Raw genomic sequence first — 13,332 nt, 5'->3', positions numbered from 1 at the left:
GAAAACTATAATAACTATGAACTGGCGATTGCTTCGTACTGTTAGATGATGAAAAAAAACTGATGCTATGAATGAATGTGTTCATCATTTTTTCACAATGCCGTTTCTTCTATTTTTCATAAGAACATCGTATGAAAATTGAAAGAATTTCATAAGTCTCTTATGAAAAATTAGTTTGGACGCAAAAAAGTGGTTCATAAGATGTATCTTATGAAATTTATAATAAGATTTCCTCTGAGTGTGTGAATCGCTTAAACCTCACGCTCGGCCATATTGAACCATTAATGCTTGAAAAATAACCATAATCGAAGTTTTGTGGATCAAGTCGTTTTATGAGTTTTCAGTGAAAACTCATAAAATGAGATTTCAAGGAGAACTTGGATTATGGTTATTTTTTAAACATGGTCGAAAAAGTGAAAATTTGCAAAATGGAATGCAAAATGCAATGGAAAAACATCTGAATGAATGTAAAACAACAAGCATGAATCCGTGGATTGCCAATAGAGCTTTTATTTAAAAATACGTTTGGATATAATTAAAATCTATAAATATTTATGGATAACTTGTTCTGGTCGCATTCATCGAAATCTTCAGTGTTCGATGCTGACAATGAAGATACACTATTTTGTTGCAATTCTGCAAGTGCTGCTGTTTCCTCCCCGGTGACTGCACAGCACCTGATCTAGTATCCGCTCCTACCATGTTTCCTTTCGCAGCTTTTCGAATCGGACTCGCACTCGATGAGCGAAGGGAAGTGATTTTCAGATCATCACTGCAACGGATAGGAAAACAGAAAACTGTTAGTATGGTGCTATTAAAATAAAATCAAACGAGGTATTGTAATAGTTCTAAATAACATAACTTACCCCTTGAAAGATGCTTTATCATGTGGCCAAGCAGAATGGTTCCTAGCAGATGTTTGCCACTACCGACAGTCTCTGAAAAATTTGTCCGTGCCGTTCTGATGAGGTTAAATATTTTTCTAATTGCAATTGCAAATGCGTTCCTTTCTCGTTAGCAATGTTGTCTTTTCCTGTAGATAATTCAGCCAAATCTCCTGTTTCCTTCTTGTAATAAAGTTGGCCTATAGCTCACCGAATCTTCCGATCAACTACGAGAAACAAATTAAGGTTATGGTAATTTGGAAGTGTTCATCAATTTAATGTATTAAAACTCTTTTTTTTTCAATTTCCACAGATACTTACGCGTTAATTGTATTATAGGGTAACCTTCATCTTATACGTTAAGTAACTAAATGAACTGAAACCACTGATTGATAACTGCCTGCTGAATCCCGGACGGAAGTCCCGTCACGACAGCTATAAAAAAAAACAAACAAATTCTCTTGCAAAGATGGCTGCTATTTTTCCATATATTTTGCGGTTGAAATTTAACCATTTTTCAACTTGTTCATTAGAACTCCTAAAATGGTTGAAATTGAACCGTTCATTACGGTTGAAAAACAACAATAATGACAGTTCTATCGAAAATCTCAAAAAATGGTTCAAGAAAAGTCATTAATGGTTGAAAAAATATGAGCGTGTACTCAACGCGGCGAAGCATATGTCAATTTGTTCCGCCGCATGAGTTCGCGTAGGCTGCGTCCGTAAATTTTCCGCAAATTCGCATCGCATCAGGGAGGTGGCAATCTAGTTCTTCTTTCGAACAAGAATCTTTTTCTTTTTTCTATCCATCGGGAGACACGTTTATGGTGTTTTCCTCTCAAAGCAGTACGAAGTCTCAAAAGTCAAAATTTCAACCAATGAGGAATCAGAATAATTGATGTGTTAGTGTGCTATCAACCATACTTCTCTAGCATTTGACATTTAGTTCGGGTCTTTGACAGCAAAATGTCAGGTTTGTTATGGGCCCACAAAATCGTGGGCCCGTAATTTTGATGGTTGTCAAATTCAATGACAAAGGATAGGGATGCCATCTCCCTGGCCTAAACCGTGCCTTAAAGTACGCAGCCATTTCTTCTGTTTCTTTCTTCAACCCGAAAAAGCACAATACGGTTGTCTCATTCTGGCCAAAGTTTGTTGTTGTTCTATCTCTGTTGTACGACCGGCGATTTTGCTCGCACCACGCCGAAAAACCTCAAAAAAACAAACTCATCAGAACGCAGCTGTCAAATCTTGCTGGTTCTTCTTCTCTTTTTTCGTCGAGTTCGCTTCGACGAATTTTTATCATCGCTGGACTGGACACCAGAGGTGCCAGGTGTCCTGATTTATCAGGATTTGTCCTGATTTTCGAGAGACCGTCCTGATTTTTTAAAAACGGTCGAGTTGTCCTGATTTTTGAAAGTTTGTCCCTAAAATGTCCTGATTTGTCCTGATTTTCATAAAAAATTCTTAAATATGGTCGAATTTGTAGTTATACTATGATAAAATCGAAAAAATAGGTTATAGAATAGATAAACCCATTTAACAGATGGTAATCTTCGATTCAGATGATATTTAAATGGAGTTTTTCGATATGAACTACATGCCAGCAAACAAGCTGCATACTGTTGTTGCGTAAATCAAGGCGTTTACAGCACCTGTATTGCGCCTTTATTTATGCAATTTAAGCAGAAATCCTAATTATTTTATTGAATCAAGAGGTGTCCTGAAAAATCCTGATTTTTAACTTCGCGTTGACCTGATTTTTGACGAAACCACCTGGCACCCCTGCTGGACACGTACCAGGGAACAGGTTTACAGTTTTTCGGCTCCCTGAGGTTCAGCTGAATTAATTAAAAAAGTTTATGTTTTAGTTTTCTTTTCTGAAGATTTCGAGAGTGAGCGAAATGTTCCGCCTATAACGGACCGACTTCCGGTCGAGATTCGCTCATCTGTTTTCCAAGTGTGTCAGAGAAAAGTCGAACCAGAAAAAAATTAATACCGGGAACAAAAGAACAACAAACCCTGGGATACCAACTGGAAAATTCAAGTTAATGTGATGGAAGGATTCGGGAAAGCCATCCTTCCGGTTCTTTTATTGGTAACCGTGTGGTCACCGACAACCCAAGCTCAGGCAGTCATCAATGCGGGTGGCCCACAAAATCCGAAGCTGCTGGAAGAGGTAGCCTGCCCGGAGCTTAGGACGCTGTGCCCGAGTGTGCCGGAAACTGCCGGGGATCTGAAGGCCCTGGAGTGTGTCCAGAATTTGCCGCAGGAACGGGTCGATGCGCTCAGCGAGGACTGTCAGCATCTGATTTGGGCCCACACCTCGGCCCTGCTGGACGACCGGAATGTGCAGCGGCTGATACAGAAAGGTAATTTCTTCTGAAATTATTGTAAATGTAATTATTTTCAAATTTTGATTTTGAAAAGCTAAATTCTGGATGAATAACTTATGCCGTTTTCGTTTTCTCCACTAGCGCGAGGCAAAACTTTTTCTGAATAAACGAACAGAATCGTTACCCAGGACGATGTAAATATATGGTTGCTATACTCACCCTTATGTTTACCCCCAACACTGACAACTTTTACGGGGTGCAACCGCCTGCTTGAGGTTCAAATCTCGGGCAAAACTCCACTTCTGAATTAATAACCGAACATAATAACAGCAGTTAGGGCAAAACTCGTGGGTAACTAGGTTGCCACTGCCAATAAACGAAAACACTATTAGTATTGGCAGAGTCCTGGCTTGTATTGATGCAAAATATTCTTAAGCCTAAATTCTCCAAATTCTGATTTTTATACCGAATCCTCTCTAGAATTTATATCGAACTGAAAAACTCATATTTCCTTTCATGTTTTTCGAAATTTCTTGAATTTAAAAGTTAAAAGTTGTTTACAGAAATTGTTGTCAAATGTTTCCTATTCCGAACACCAGGAGCGCTTTTCAAAAACTACAGTGCAATCAATTTCAAAATGTACATGACTGTGTTAAGATCAAGAAAGCTGTTTTTGACTCAAAACTTTACGCGTTTGTATTCTTTCAGGTTGTCCGAAGCACTACGACAAGTTCCCCTGCACACCGAGCGCGGATCTTCCGGGTCAGTATCTGTCCTGTATAATCGACCATCGGGATCAGGTCAAGGGAAACGGGTGCCGGGAATACATTCAACGTCTAGAGTACGTAGCTTTCTCCGATTACCGACTAATAGGGCCGTTCCTCAAGGATTGTACCCGGGACATCGAAACCCTGAACTGTGGTCGCCTGGTCAACGATAACAAAAAAGTTTCCCAAGGAGAAACGATCGCCTGTCTCCAAAGCCATCTGGACACTTTAAGTGAAGTTTGCCGCAAGGGAGTGCTGCATCTGTCCGAGATTCAGGTCGAGGACGTAAAGCTAGATAAGCCGCTGTTCCTCTCCTGTGCCGTTGATGCAATTCGATTTTGTCCCTCGATTCCGGCCGGGTCCCAGCTGGTTTTGAAATGTTTGATGAAAAATCGAAACGATGCCGCCATGACCGACCATTGCCAAAAACAACTGCTTCGTAGAGAGAAGTTGATTGCCCACGATTATAAGCTCAGCAAGGGTTTGACGAGGGCTTGCAAGGAAGACATCAAACTGCATCACTGTCGCCGGGGTGTTTCTGACGATAAGGACGTGCGGTTGGCACAAATTTTGCTTTGTTTGGAAGGCGTTCAGAAGAACAACACTAAGCTGAGTCAGGATTGTGTGGTCGAAATCAACGACCACCGACGAATGCTGATGGAAGACTACAAACTTTCGCCGGAAATTCTAACTGGATGTGCTGGGGACATTGATAAGTTCTGCAGCAATCTAGATGCCGGAGGCAAGACTATCCACTGTTTGATGGATCACGCTCGACCGAAGAAAAAGAAGGAACGACGCGTCACTGAAGTTTGTCAACGTGCTCTGGAAACTCTGGTCAAAGTTGCCGATGCAGGCGAGGACTGGCGGGTTGATCCGGTGCTTAGGCAGGCCTGCAAACCGGTGGTGGATGTAGCCTGCTCCGATACTGAAGGAGGTGATGCACGAGTTATGTCCTGTCTGATGGAAAAGTTGGGTACCAATTTCATGAACGCCGATTGCGAATCCGCCCTGCTACAGATTCAGTACTTTGTGGCCCGGGATTTTAAATTGGATCCGCAGTTGTACAGGTAACTAATGGCTAGTTCATAGCTAAAGCGATATGCACACAATAGAAATTTGTCTTCAGCTTGTGCCCCCACATGATTGTCGAACCATCCATATTTAACTGCCAGTTCTATTGGCTCTTCTTGTACTTCAAAGCTTAACACCTATATTTTTATTCTAAACCGCTATTCGTTTTTTTTTTATTTCAATTCTTTCCTTTAAAAATATTTCTTACCGATTAATTTTTAAATTTTATCTTTTAGAAACTGCAAGGACGATGCCATCAAATTTTGTCGGGCGAAAAAAACTTGGGCCGATTTGGACACGGCTCAGATGGATCCGGAACGAGGTCCCCTGATCCTGCCTTGTTTGCACCGGTACGCCTATCACCCGGAGAAGGACTTGCAGCTGAAGCAGGAATGCTTCCAGGAAGTCAAACGCGTAATGCGGCAGCGAGCCCGATCGGTCGATCTTATTCCGGAAGTCGAAGATGAGTGCATTGACGATCTCTCCTACTTTTGCTTCGACAAAACAGGAAAAGGCGAAGAAATGCAATGCTTGCAGGATAACCTAGACAAACTTGCGCAAAATTGCAAAAACGCCGTGGTTCGTTTCACAGAAGAGGAGGCCGCTCACGTAGAACTGAACCCGGTAATAATGGCCGTTTGTGGGGACGCTATGCAGAAACACTGTTCCAACATTCTTAAAACCGGCAAAGACGAGGGAGAAATGATGGAGTGCTTGATAAACTACAAAAACTACGCAGATATGAGGGTCGACACCAAATGCCGCGCCGCTATCGAACATTTCCAGATCATCTCACTTAAAAACTATCATTTCACCTATAAATTTAAGGAAGCCTGCCGCCCGTACGTGACCCGCTTTTGCCCGCGCAGCAACACCAAGTACGACGTCGTCGCTTGTCTGAGCGAGGTGATGCGCAACGATACCATCAAGGAGGCGAAACACTCGATACCGAAGGAGTGCCGCAAGGAGGTCCGGGCCCAGCTGTACCAGCAGCGGGAAAACATCGACTTCGATCCGCTGCTGAAAGATGCCTGCCAGGCCGAGATCGCGAAGCTGTGCTTCAACGTGCCGCACGGATCCGGTCAGGTGAATAAGAACAATGCAAGTGTGATTTGTCCTTTCATTCGTTCAGTGTTATCATCTAATCGTTGCTTTTGCGTGGGTTTCCATGATTCAAGTGTTTGCAGATTCAAGATTAAGCATTTAGAATTCAGAATTCAGAAGATTCCGAATTAACATTGATGATTCGAATTCAAGATTCAAAATTCAGATGCAACTCTCAGATTCGAGATTCACATTCAGAGTCAAGAACTAAAATTCAAGGTTCAAATTAAATATTATAATACAAGATTCAGGACTTGGATTCTAAATTTGTTTCGGGATTCAAGGTACAAATACAGAATCAAAATTCAATAATCAGATTCGCGATTAACAATCAAGATTTAAATTTACCATTAACTTTCGAATCTACTGTCAAAATTCAGATTCAAGTTCAAGACTAAAATTCAGATCCAAATTCCAGATACAAGATTCAGATCAAAGATGCTGATTGAAGATCCAGATTTAAGATTCAGGATTCTAGTATTAAGATTCAAATCATCAGTAATTCAAGATTCGGACTGAAGATTTAGATTCTAGATTGAGGATTCAAATTTGATGTTCCGATTTAAAATTGAGGATTTATCATAAAGATTAAGATTCGAATTTCAAGATTCAGATTCACTATTCAAAATCTTTGATGTTTAAGATTAAAATTCGAAATTCCAGCTTCAGATTTGACATTTATATGGAAGGATTAGATTCAAGATTCACAGTCAAGACTCGAATTCCGATTCAAGAGTCAGATTCAAAATTCAGTGTCAACATACCGTGGCAAGATTCACCATCCAAAGTCATCATTCAGGTTCAAGATTGAGATTCAATTTCAAGATTCAGATTGGCTTTGGAATCAAAATTAAGTTTCCGAATTCTGATCCGAAATGCGGATATAATATTCGGTTTCAAGGTTATAAGAATTATTACAACTTAATGTTTAGAATTATTCTTCAAATCTGTGATTGTATTTAGATTACAAAGTTAAATCTATGGGTTCGGAAAACTATTCATTTGTCCAACATGAACATTCTGTGGAATGTAACATGCACAAACCAACAAAATTAATTCCACCTTCCAACAGGTCCTGGAATGCTTGCAAACCAGCCACGACAAACTGGGAGCCAAGTGCCAGCACATGTTGTTCAACGTGAAAAAATCGGAACTGAGCGATAGCTCAACGGACTACATGCTCATCAACACCTGCCAGGAGATGATCCATCAGTACTGTCGCGACACGGATCCCTCCAAGGTGCTGGGCTGTCTGAAAATTCACAAAGACGAGAACCTTTTCGACGAGAAGTGCCACCTGGTGGTGGTGAACCGAATGATCGAGCAGAACCTGGACTATCGGTTCAATCCAACGCTGCAAACGGCCTGCGCCAAAGACATCGCTCAGTATTGTACGGAAATCGTGGCCGGGGCCAAGAATAACGAGGAGCTGGATGGGAAAGTGGTGGCCTGTTTGAAAGTTAAATTCCGGGAGGCTAAACTGCACGCCGAATGTGAGCGGCAGATGACCGAGGTTCTGCATGAACAAGCCTTGAACTACAAGTTGAACCCGCTGTTGCAAAGTCTTTGCAAGGCAGAGATTGAGGTGCTGTGCGCCGAGGCCGTCGAAGCCGGAGCCGTGGAAGATCACGGGAAGGTGGAGGAGTGTCTGAAGGAGGCTTTTTTGCAGCAACGGATCCAAACTCGAGCCTGTAAGGTTGAAGTTGCGGAACTGGTGCAAGAAGGGCAAGCTGATATCTATGCTGATCCCATGCTACAGCGTGCTTGTGCCGTGGATCTACTTAAGTACTGTTCCAACGTTCAAAGTGGAAACGGAAGATGTAAGCTAGATTTGAATGATAGAATTGTTTCCTTTTAAATTGACCGTTATATTTTTCAGTGCTAAAATGTTTGGAAATCATCCTTCAGGATGAATCGAAGGCCCTGGACGATGACTGCAAAAAGACTCTCATGAATCGAATGGAAATGTTCCGTAATGCTGCTTTGGTGAGTTTATCTTCCTTTTTTCTACATTTTTTTTTCTACAATCGAAGTTAAATTCACGTCCCGTTCCCAGGTCCAGCCCCAGGCGGAAAGTTTCGGGCAGCTGTACAACCAGGTGGTAACGTCACCCTCCAAACACTACTTCGCTCTGGTTTTGTTCAGCTTCGTTGGGTTCGTGTTCATTTTCGGGCTGCTGTGTGGCCGTGTGTCCCGCCGAACGGTTGCCGCCAAAAATAAATAGTCCCCGGTGTCAGCGTCGGCGTCGGCAGCGTCGTTGTTGGCAGCCTCTTGCTGCTGTACCCGAAGAGGGCAGTACCGGGGAGGTTGCTGCTTGAAGTTGGCACCTAGGCGAGTGCCACTGCTGCTGCCACGGCACAATCGACGACGACAATCCGCTACCCCGGTCCGTGGTAACCCGGTGGCGTATCTTTAGAAAGAATACCGCGACGGGCAGCGCTTAAGGTAAGACGAATGTTTGTGCCACGGAATCGATTAGAAATTTTGGTCAGTACTGTCTTGTCCGCCACTTTTAGGCATCTGTGTTATATAGAGTTTAGTTTACATAAGATTTTCTCGAGTCAAAATTCTGAAACATTAATAACGGCTCCGTAGCGGCTTGTTCTAGTTTTATTCTTATTCATACAAACAATGACCGTTTATGTGATGTCGGTATTTTTTCCGCTCCTCCGTGTAATATATTAGTTAGGTGATGTCATTTTCAATTATTGTGTGCATTATTTGGACATTTCAGTTTGAGTTGATCAAACTGCTTTCGCTAATGCATATCTCAGAGCAGCTACCATACTATAAGTAAGATTTATTATTCACTTCCCTTTCTCTCTTTAAAAACTTATATGGCATTCTAACGTGAGAGTAGCCTGCGTTTGGGGAACGTAAGAAATTTGATGAAACCACTAATCGTAGCATTTGAGAACGGGGCAGATTGAAAAATGAAAACACATGGAACGGACCCCCTTAGAAGACAATTTTATACACCCAAAATAATTTTAAAATTTTTTCTACGGGATTTTTCACGTAAATTTAGATTTTGTGGCATCCTATCGATTCTACGTGAGTTTTGTGTAACCACAGAGTATCAAGGATGCTCTCGTAAAAGTTACTTTACTTTCACATAATTTACACATGAATTTCACGTAAATTCCAAGCGGGTGGTAGTGATAATAAATTCTTATTCGAAAAGGGACTTCTTATCAGACAGCTTACTTGTTTTTTTTTTGTCGTCGAAACACGGGGCCTTAGCACAAGCAATGTAAATCCGAGCGTTGACAGCGTGGAGGTAAGTGTATATTGATTTCCCCGTCGGAAATTGATTCATTTTACGCTGAGATTTGTGTTTGTTTCCAGCTTCGGAGAAAGCTTCTGGAAGCTCCACCGAGTAGAAAACGAACGACCGTGAGAAGGAGCCGTCGGCATCGAGGAGACGATCCCATTCAAGTAGATATCGCAGGTGTTGGAGGTGTATTTCAAGTGGCAATGGAAGGGCGCACAAGGTAAATTATTCATCAATTAAACAGTTTCATTCTTATTTAAAAATTTTTTTTGTTTCCACAGGATTCCACATAGCAAGAAGTCCCGGAATTGAGTTTTCTAAGTGTACGTGTATGAACAGTAATGGTAGTTGAAATAAATTTTGTTTGCGATAAAATTATTTTTTTTTTACATTATTACCGAAAGTAGAGACGAAAAAATATCAATAGAAAAGATTCAAACGTCATTTCAATACTAAACACATTTCACGAAGCTTCCATCATCACATCGCGTTGAACTCACTTGAAATTCACGTAAGTTGCACGCGATATTCACCATGCAAAAATTCCTATTAGGGAAGCGTTTACTTATTTTTTTCGTTCATTTTACGTGAAAATCAATTGGATAAAAATTATGAAGTTTTTCACGTAGCCCCGACGTGCGGATTATTTTGGGTGTACATACCGGTAGATTTTAACTGATACAGTAAGATCAAACTCAAAGAAATGAATTAATAGACAGTTATAGAAAAAAGTGATCTGTTTTTACTGAATCCGATTATCCTTGTGATTCCTTCGTGATCCGTGAATGTGATTGTGGATGTGATGGTAGAAACTGGGATGACTTTCCAAGAGTTTATCAACTCGAAGGCATGAAACCTGACCTGATGACTGTAGGATCCTTGGACAACAAGATCTTATGTGCTTTTCGAACTCAGCGCGAACTTACTAACTAAACTGCTATCTCGTACTAACAGTTGATCATTTTCATCTAGGTTTAAACACATACAATCATGCACTCTACAACGACCTGGTTCCGGTTCGGCGATCCGTGGTCCGACGACCCTCCAATAGCTCCGAAGATCTGGCTCAACGATCTTCCAATTTGGTCCGACATCCTTTTTGTGATGAAGTTTGGGATGAAGATAACGCACACCTTTTTCCACTGAGTGGGAATATGACTTCGCCAGCAACTTTAAATGGCTCGAATGTACTTATCACCCAGTTAACCATTGACGGTATAAAGATTGCGCGCGATTTGCGGAGAGCTTCTTCGCGTCTGACATTCCGGCTGGGTCTTCCAGCCGGTGTGTCCATAATCTCTATCCCTTCGATGGATCCTGGGAAATGCTTACTTAGTAGTAATTGAAGTGTTTCTTCTGGGTCTGTAGTGAACTCTCCATTGTTTTTCTTCAATTGACCCAGTCCATTTGCGAACCCAGTCCGAGCGCTTCTATCGTCGTAAAGAATCTTACCATTCGGCGTGTAAAGCCCTTGTTCCTTACCCTTGTTAACCCAAGGTTCCTGGATAATGGCAAGGTCCAGGTTTTCGGAGACGAATCTTCTGAGTAGTGTACTTGAGGCTCCTACAGCATGATGAAGATTCGCCTGAACACATTTTAGGGTGTTCATTTTTGGAGTTTTTTGCCCGTGATGGTGGGGCAAAGCACCAGCTTTTTGCCATTTGCACATGTTTGCTTTTCTCGTTTTGGTTTGCTCCATGTGCTAAGGTTTTTTGAAAGTTTTTTGTTATCAGGTTTGTTGATGGTTACTTTACCTTTAAAACTGCTCATTCCACTCAGGCCTAGTTAAAGTTGATCTTGTTCCAAGCATGGGCCCATGCTCAACAACCAAGTACCTTCCGGTGAGCAATCCGCAATGAATTTACTGGGGATATTCTCATTTTTCTCGTTTGTCCCTGAGGCCGATGACATAGTGAATACGATGCGATGCGATGCGGTGAATGCGATTCAATGCGGTGAACCACATTTGTTGAAAATGTATGTGAATCGCTTAAACCTGACATACTCAACGCGGCGAAGCAGATGTCAATTTGTTCCGCCGCTCGAGTTCGCGTAGGCTGCGTCCGTAAATTTTCCGCTGATTCGCATCGCATCGCACTCACTATGTCATCGGCCTGAGTCTCGTCCCTGGTCCTTAGACTCTGGTTCTTTGAGATCGGTAGTTGCCGAAGTACTTCCTTTGCTTATCGACTCTCCTTCTGTGGATTGGACCTGGTCTGTTGCCAACTGGTCCTTTACAAGGCCCTGTTTAGGCTGCCCGGGTCCTTGAACAGCTTTATCGGTGGTGTTCCCTTCAAAAGTTCTGCTTTCTGGATTTCTTTTGGTTATTTTCCAGATTTTACTGGAACCAAATCCATAGTATATGACGAAGTTCCTCTTCTCCAACTCTTTCATCGAGGTTTCGTCTACGGTAAAAACCACTTCGAGAGCTTCGTTTTTTTTTGTGTATATCGTAAAATCTCCAGCTTTCAGTACTAAGCTCATCGTTTTGGCTTTCAATGGTAACCTGAATCGTACCGATATCGTCCTCGGCAGCTCCAGGTAGGTGAGCCTTCAGGATCTCCGATCTTGAGATTTGATTATCTCCAACGGCGACTAGGTCAGCTCCTTCCCATGGCTTGATTGATGGTGTAATTTGCTTTAGCCAGTCCGATGTAGCCTGGTCCAGACCCGTCACAACCATGAAACCAGACTTGTACGAACATTGAGCGAACTTCGGTTTAAGTTTCTCCTGTCTTTGACCGGTTCCGTTAGCGACTGAGATTCCCTCCAGTCATACATCCTATCGTCACGGTGCCTTAGGATTGCGACACCTCCTCACTTTGCTATTGTCGAGTTGACAACATTACCCGAGCTTCGCCGCCAGCTGCGTATACACTTTTAGCTGGCTGTCATTTGTGATCATATTACTCCGTGGAAGCATGAAATAGGAACGAGTGAGAACCAGAGTTCCAGATTGTCAACCCACCATTTGAAGCCCCAGCCAAGGCCTGGAGCTACTACTTAAAGTATCTCGAGAAGACTTCAACAGGTTGTGAGCGTTCGAATTGCACCTTTTTGATTCCTCATCGTAAAACTCCTAGACATGTGCCAATTAGGTAATGTGATAAATCGAGCCCCTCAACGCTTCCACTTGCTCAGGGAAAAGGCACAGCTGGGTGCGTAAGTCTCACCAAAAGAGTGAATTGGGATTAGAGTTAAACCGTACTTTAAGCTAGCATTGTTTTCAAATGGAGTTGCCGTACGAAGCCTAAGATATTCTAAAGTTTTGTTTTTTCTCTCTTCACGCGCTCGTTTGTAGATTTCGACTCTTTGCTTCAAGTCTGCGAATCACATCTCGTGGATGTGCTTTGGCGGCGGGTTGTACAACAACTACTCAGAATACTAACGTCAAGGGTCAGTACAGACCATCTAGACAGATGTATCACAAGAAAGTTTCGGTTTTTCTTCTAGATTGAAATCATAAACTCACCAAACTTTAGAAAACACGTTTTATTGTCTTCCACATGCCATGCGCTCCTGCTGTCGTCGAATGGTTGAGTCCTTCAACGTCTAATGTACAATACTATTGGTAGAAATCTTGTGGGCATAAATACTTTATGTTCATAACTCGTGTAGTAGTGATTGGTAGTTATCTCTTCTAATTTTCTAACTTTTGCACTTGCACTTGAGGTAACGAAAGGAAACTTAATAAGGCTCTTATACAAAAAAAGGTAGCAGATGTAGAAAAATACTAGCCATCGTTACATCGTAATCGTAGTTGTAGTTAAATAGTATTAGTACGGTTGATCCTTCGAACTGGAAGGCCATTTTGTTGCTTTTCTCTCATCAAACCATTTCAACGGCTAGTGCAACGCCCATTCCACCGCCCACGCAAAGCGAAGCCACACCCT

At 42.1% G+C, this 13,332-nt stretch overlaps 1 protein-coding gene and 1 long non-coding RNA gene across 6 annotated transcripts; one reads left to right on the top strand and one right to left on the bottom strand.

Moving 5' to 3' along the window:
- Positions 1 to 496: 496 nt before the first annotated feature.
- On the bottom strand, positions 497 to 1,483 carry LOC129750988 (uncharacterized). Its single transcript, XR_008738552.1, has 3 exons — positions 1,206 to 1,483; positions 867 to 1,111; positions 497 to 772 (listed from the first exon to the last, which is right to left on the bottom strand). It is a non-coding gene; the product is annotated as an uncharacterized LOC129750988 (long non-coding RNA).
- Positions 1,484 to 2,655: 1,172 nt separating this feature from the next.
- Positions 2,656 to 10,172, top strand: LOC129750985 (Golgi apparatus protein 1-like). Of its 5 annotated transcripts, none has more exons than XM_055746215.1 (7): positions 2,656 to 2,694; positions 2,756 to 3,256; positions 3,929 to 5,057; positions 5,298 to 6,162; positions 7,238 to 7,985; positions 8,045 to 8,151; positions 8,222 to 10,172. In XM_055746215.1, exons 2-7 carry the CDS (start codon positions 2,941 to 2,943, stop codon positions 8,387 to 8,389), a joined length of 3,333 nt encoding a protein of 1,110 aa, XP_055602190.1. In that variant the 5' UTR covers positions 2,656 to 2,694; positions 2,756 to 2,940; the 3' UTR covers positions 8,390 to 10,172. The 5 variants fall into 5 exon arrangements, 3 of the variants coding, with proteins under 3 accessions (XP_055602190.1, XP_055602189.1, XP_055602191.1); XR_008738551.1 differs by having other exon boundaries at positions 2,678 to 3,256; positions 8,222 to 9,445; positions 9,514 to 10,172; XR_008738550.1 differs by having other exon boundaries at positions 2,678 to 3,256; positions 8,222 to 9,659; positions 9,721 to 10,172.
- The last annotated feature ends 3,160 nt before the right edge of the window (positions 10,173 to 13,332 follow it).

Source organism: Uranotaenia lowii, chromosome 3, assembly GCF_029784155.1.
Source record: "Uranotaenia lowii strain MFRU-FL chromosome 3, ASM2978415v1, whole genome shotgun sequence".
Classification (NCBI taxonomy): Eukaryota; Metazoa; Arthropoda; class Insecta; order Diptera; family Culicidae; genus Uranotaenia; species Uranotaenia lowii.
Note: the sequence above shows the minus strand (reverse complement) of the source record. Positions and strands in the feature narration are given on the sequence as shown.

Excerpts from the sequence above, each read along its gene's own strand:
- LOC129750985 (XM_055746215.1), top strand. The coding sequence starts at position 2,941 with ATGGAAGGATTCGGGAAAGCCATCCTTCCGGTTCTTTTATTGGTAACC. Across the intron at positions 6,163-7,237 it reads GTCAGGTGAATAAGAACAAT|GTCCTGGAATGCTTGCAAAC; the intron begins GCAAGTGTGATT and ends ACCTTCCAACAG. Across the intron at positions 8,152-8,221 it reads TGTTCCGTAATGCTGCTTTG|GTCCAGCCCCAGGCGGAAAG; the intron begins GTGAGTTTATCT and ends TCCCGTTCCCAG.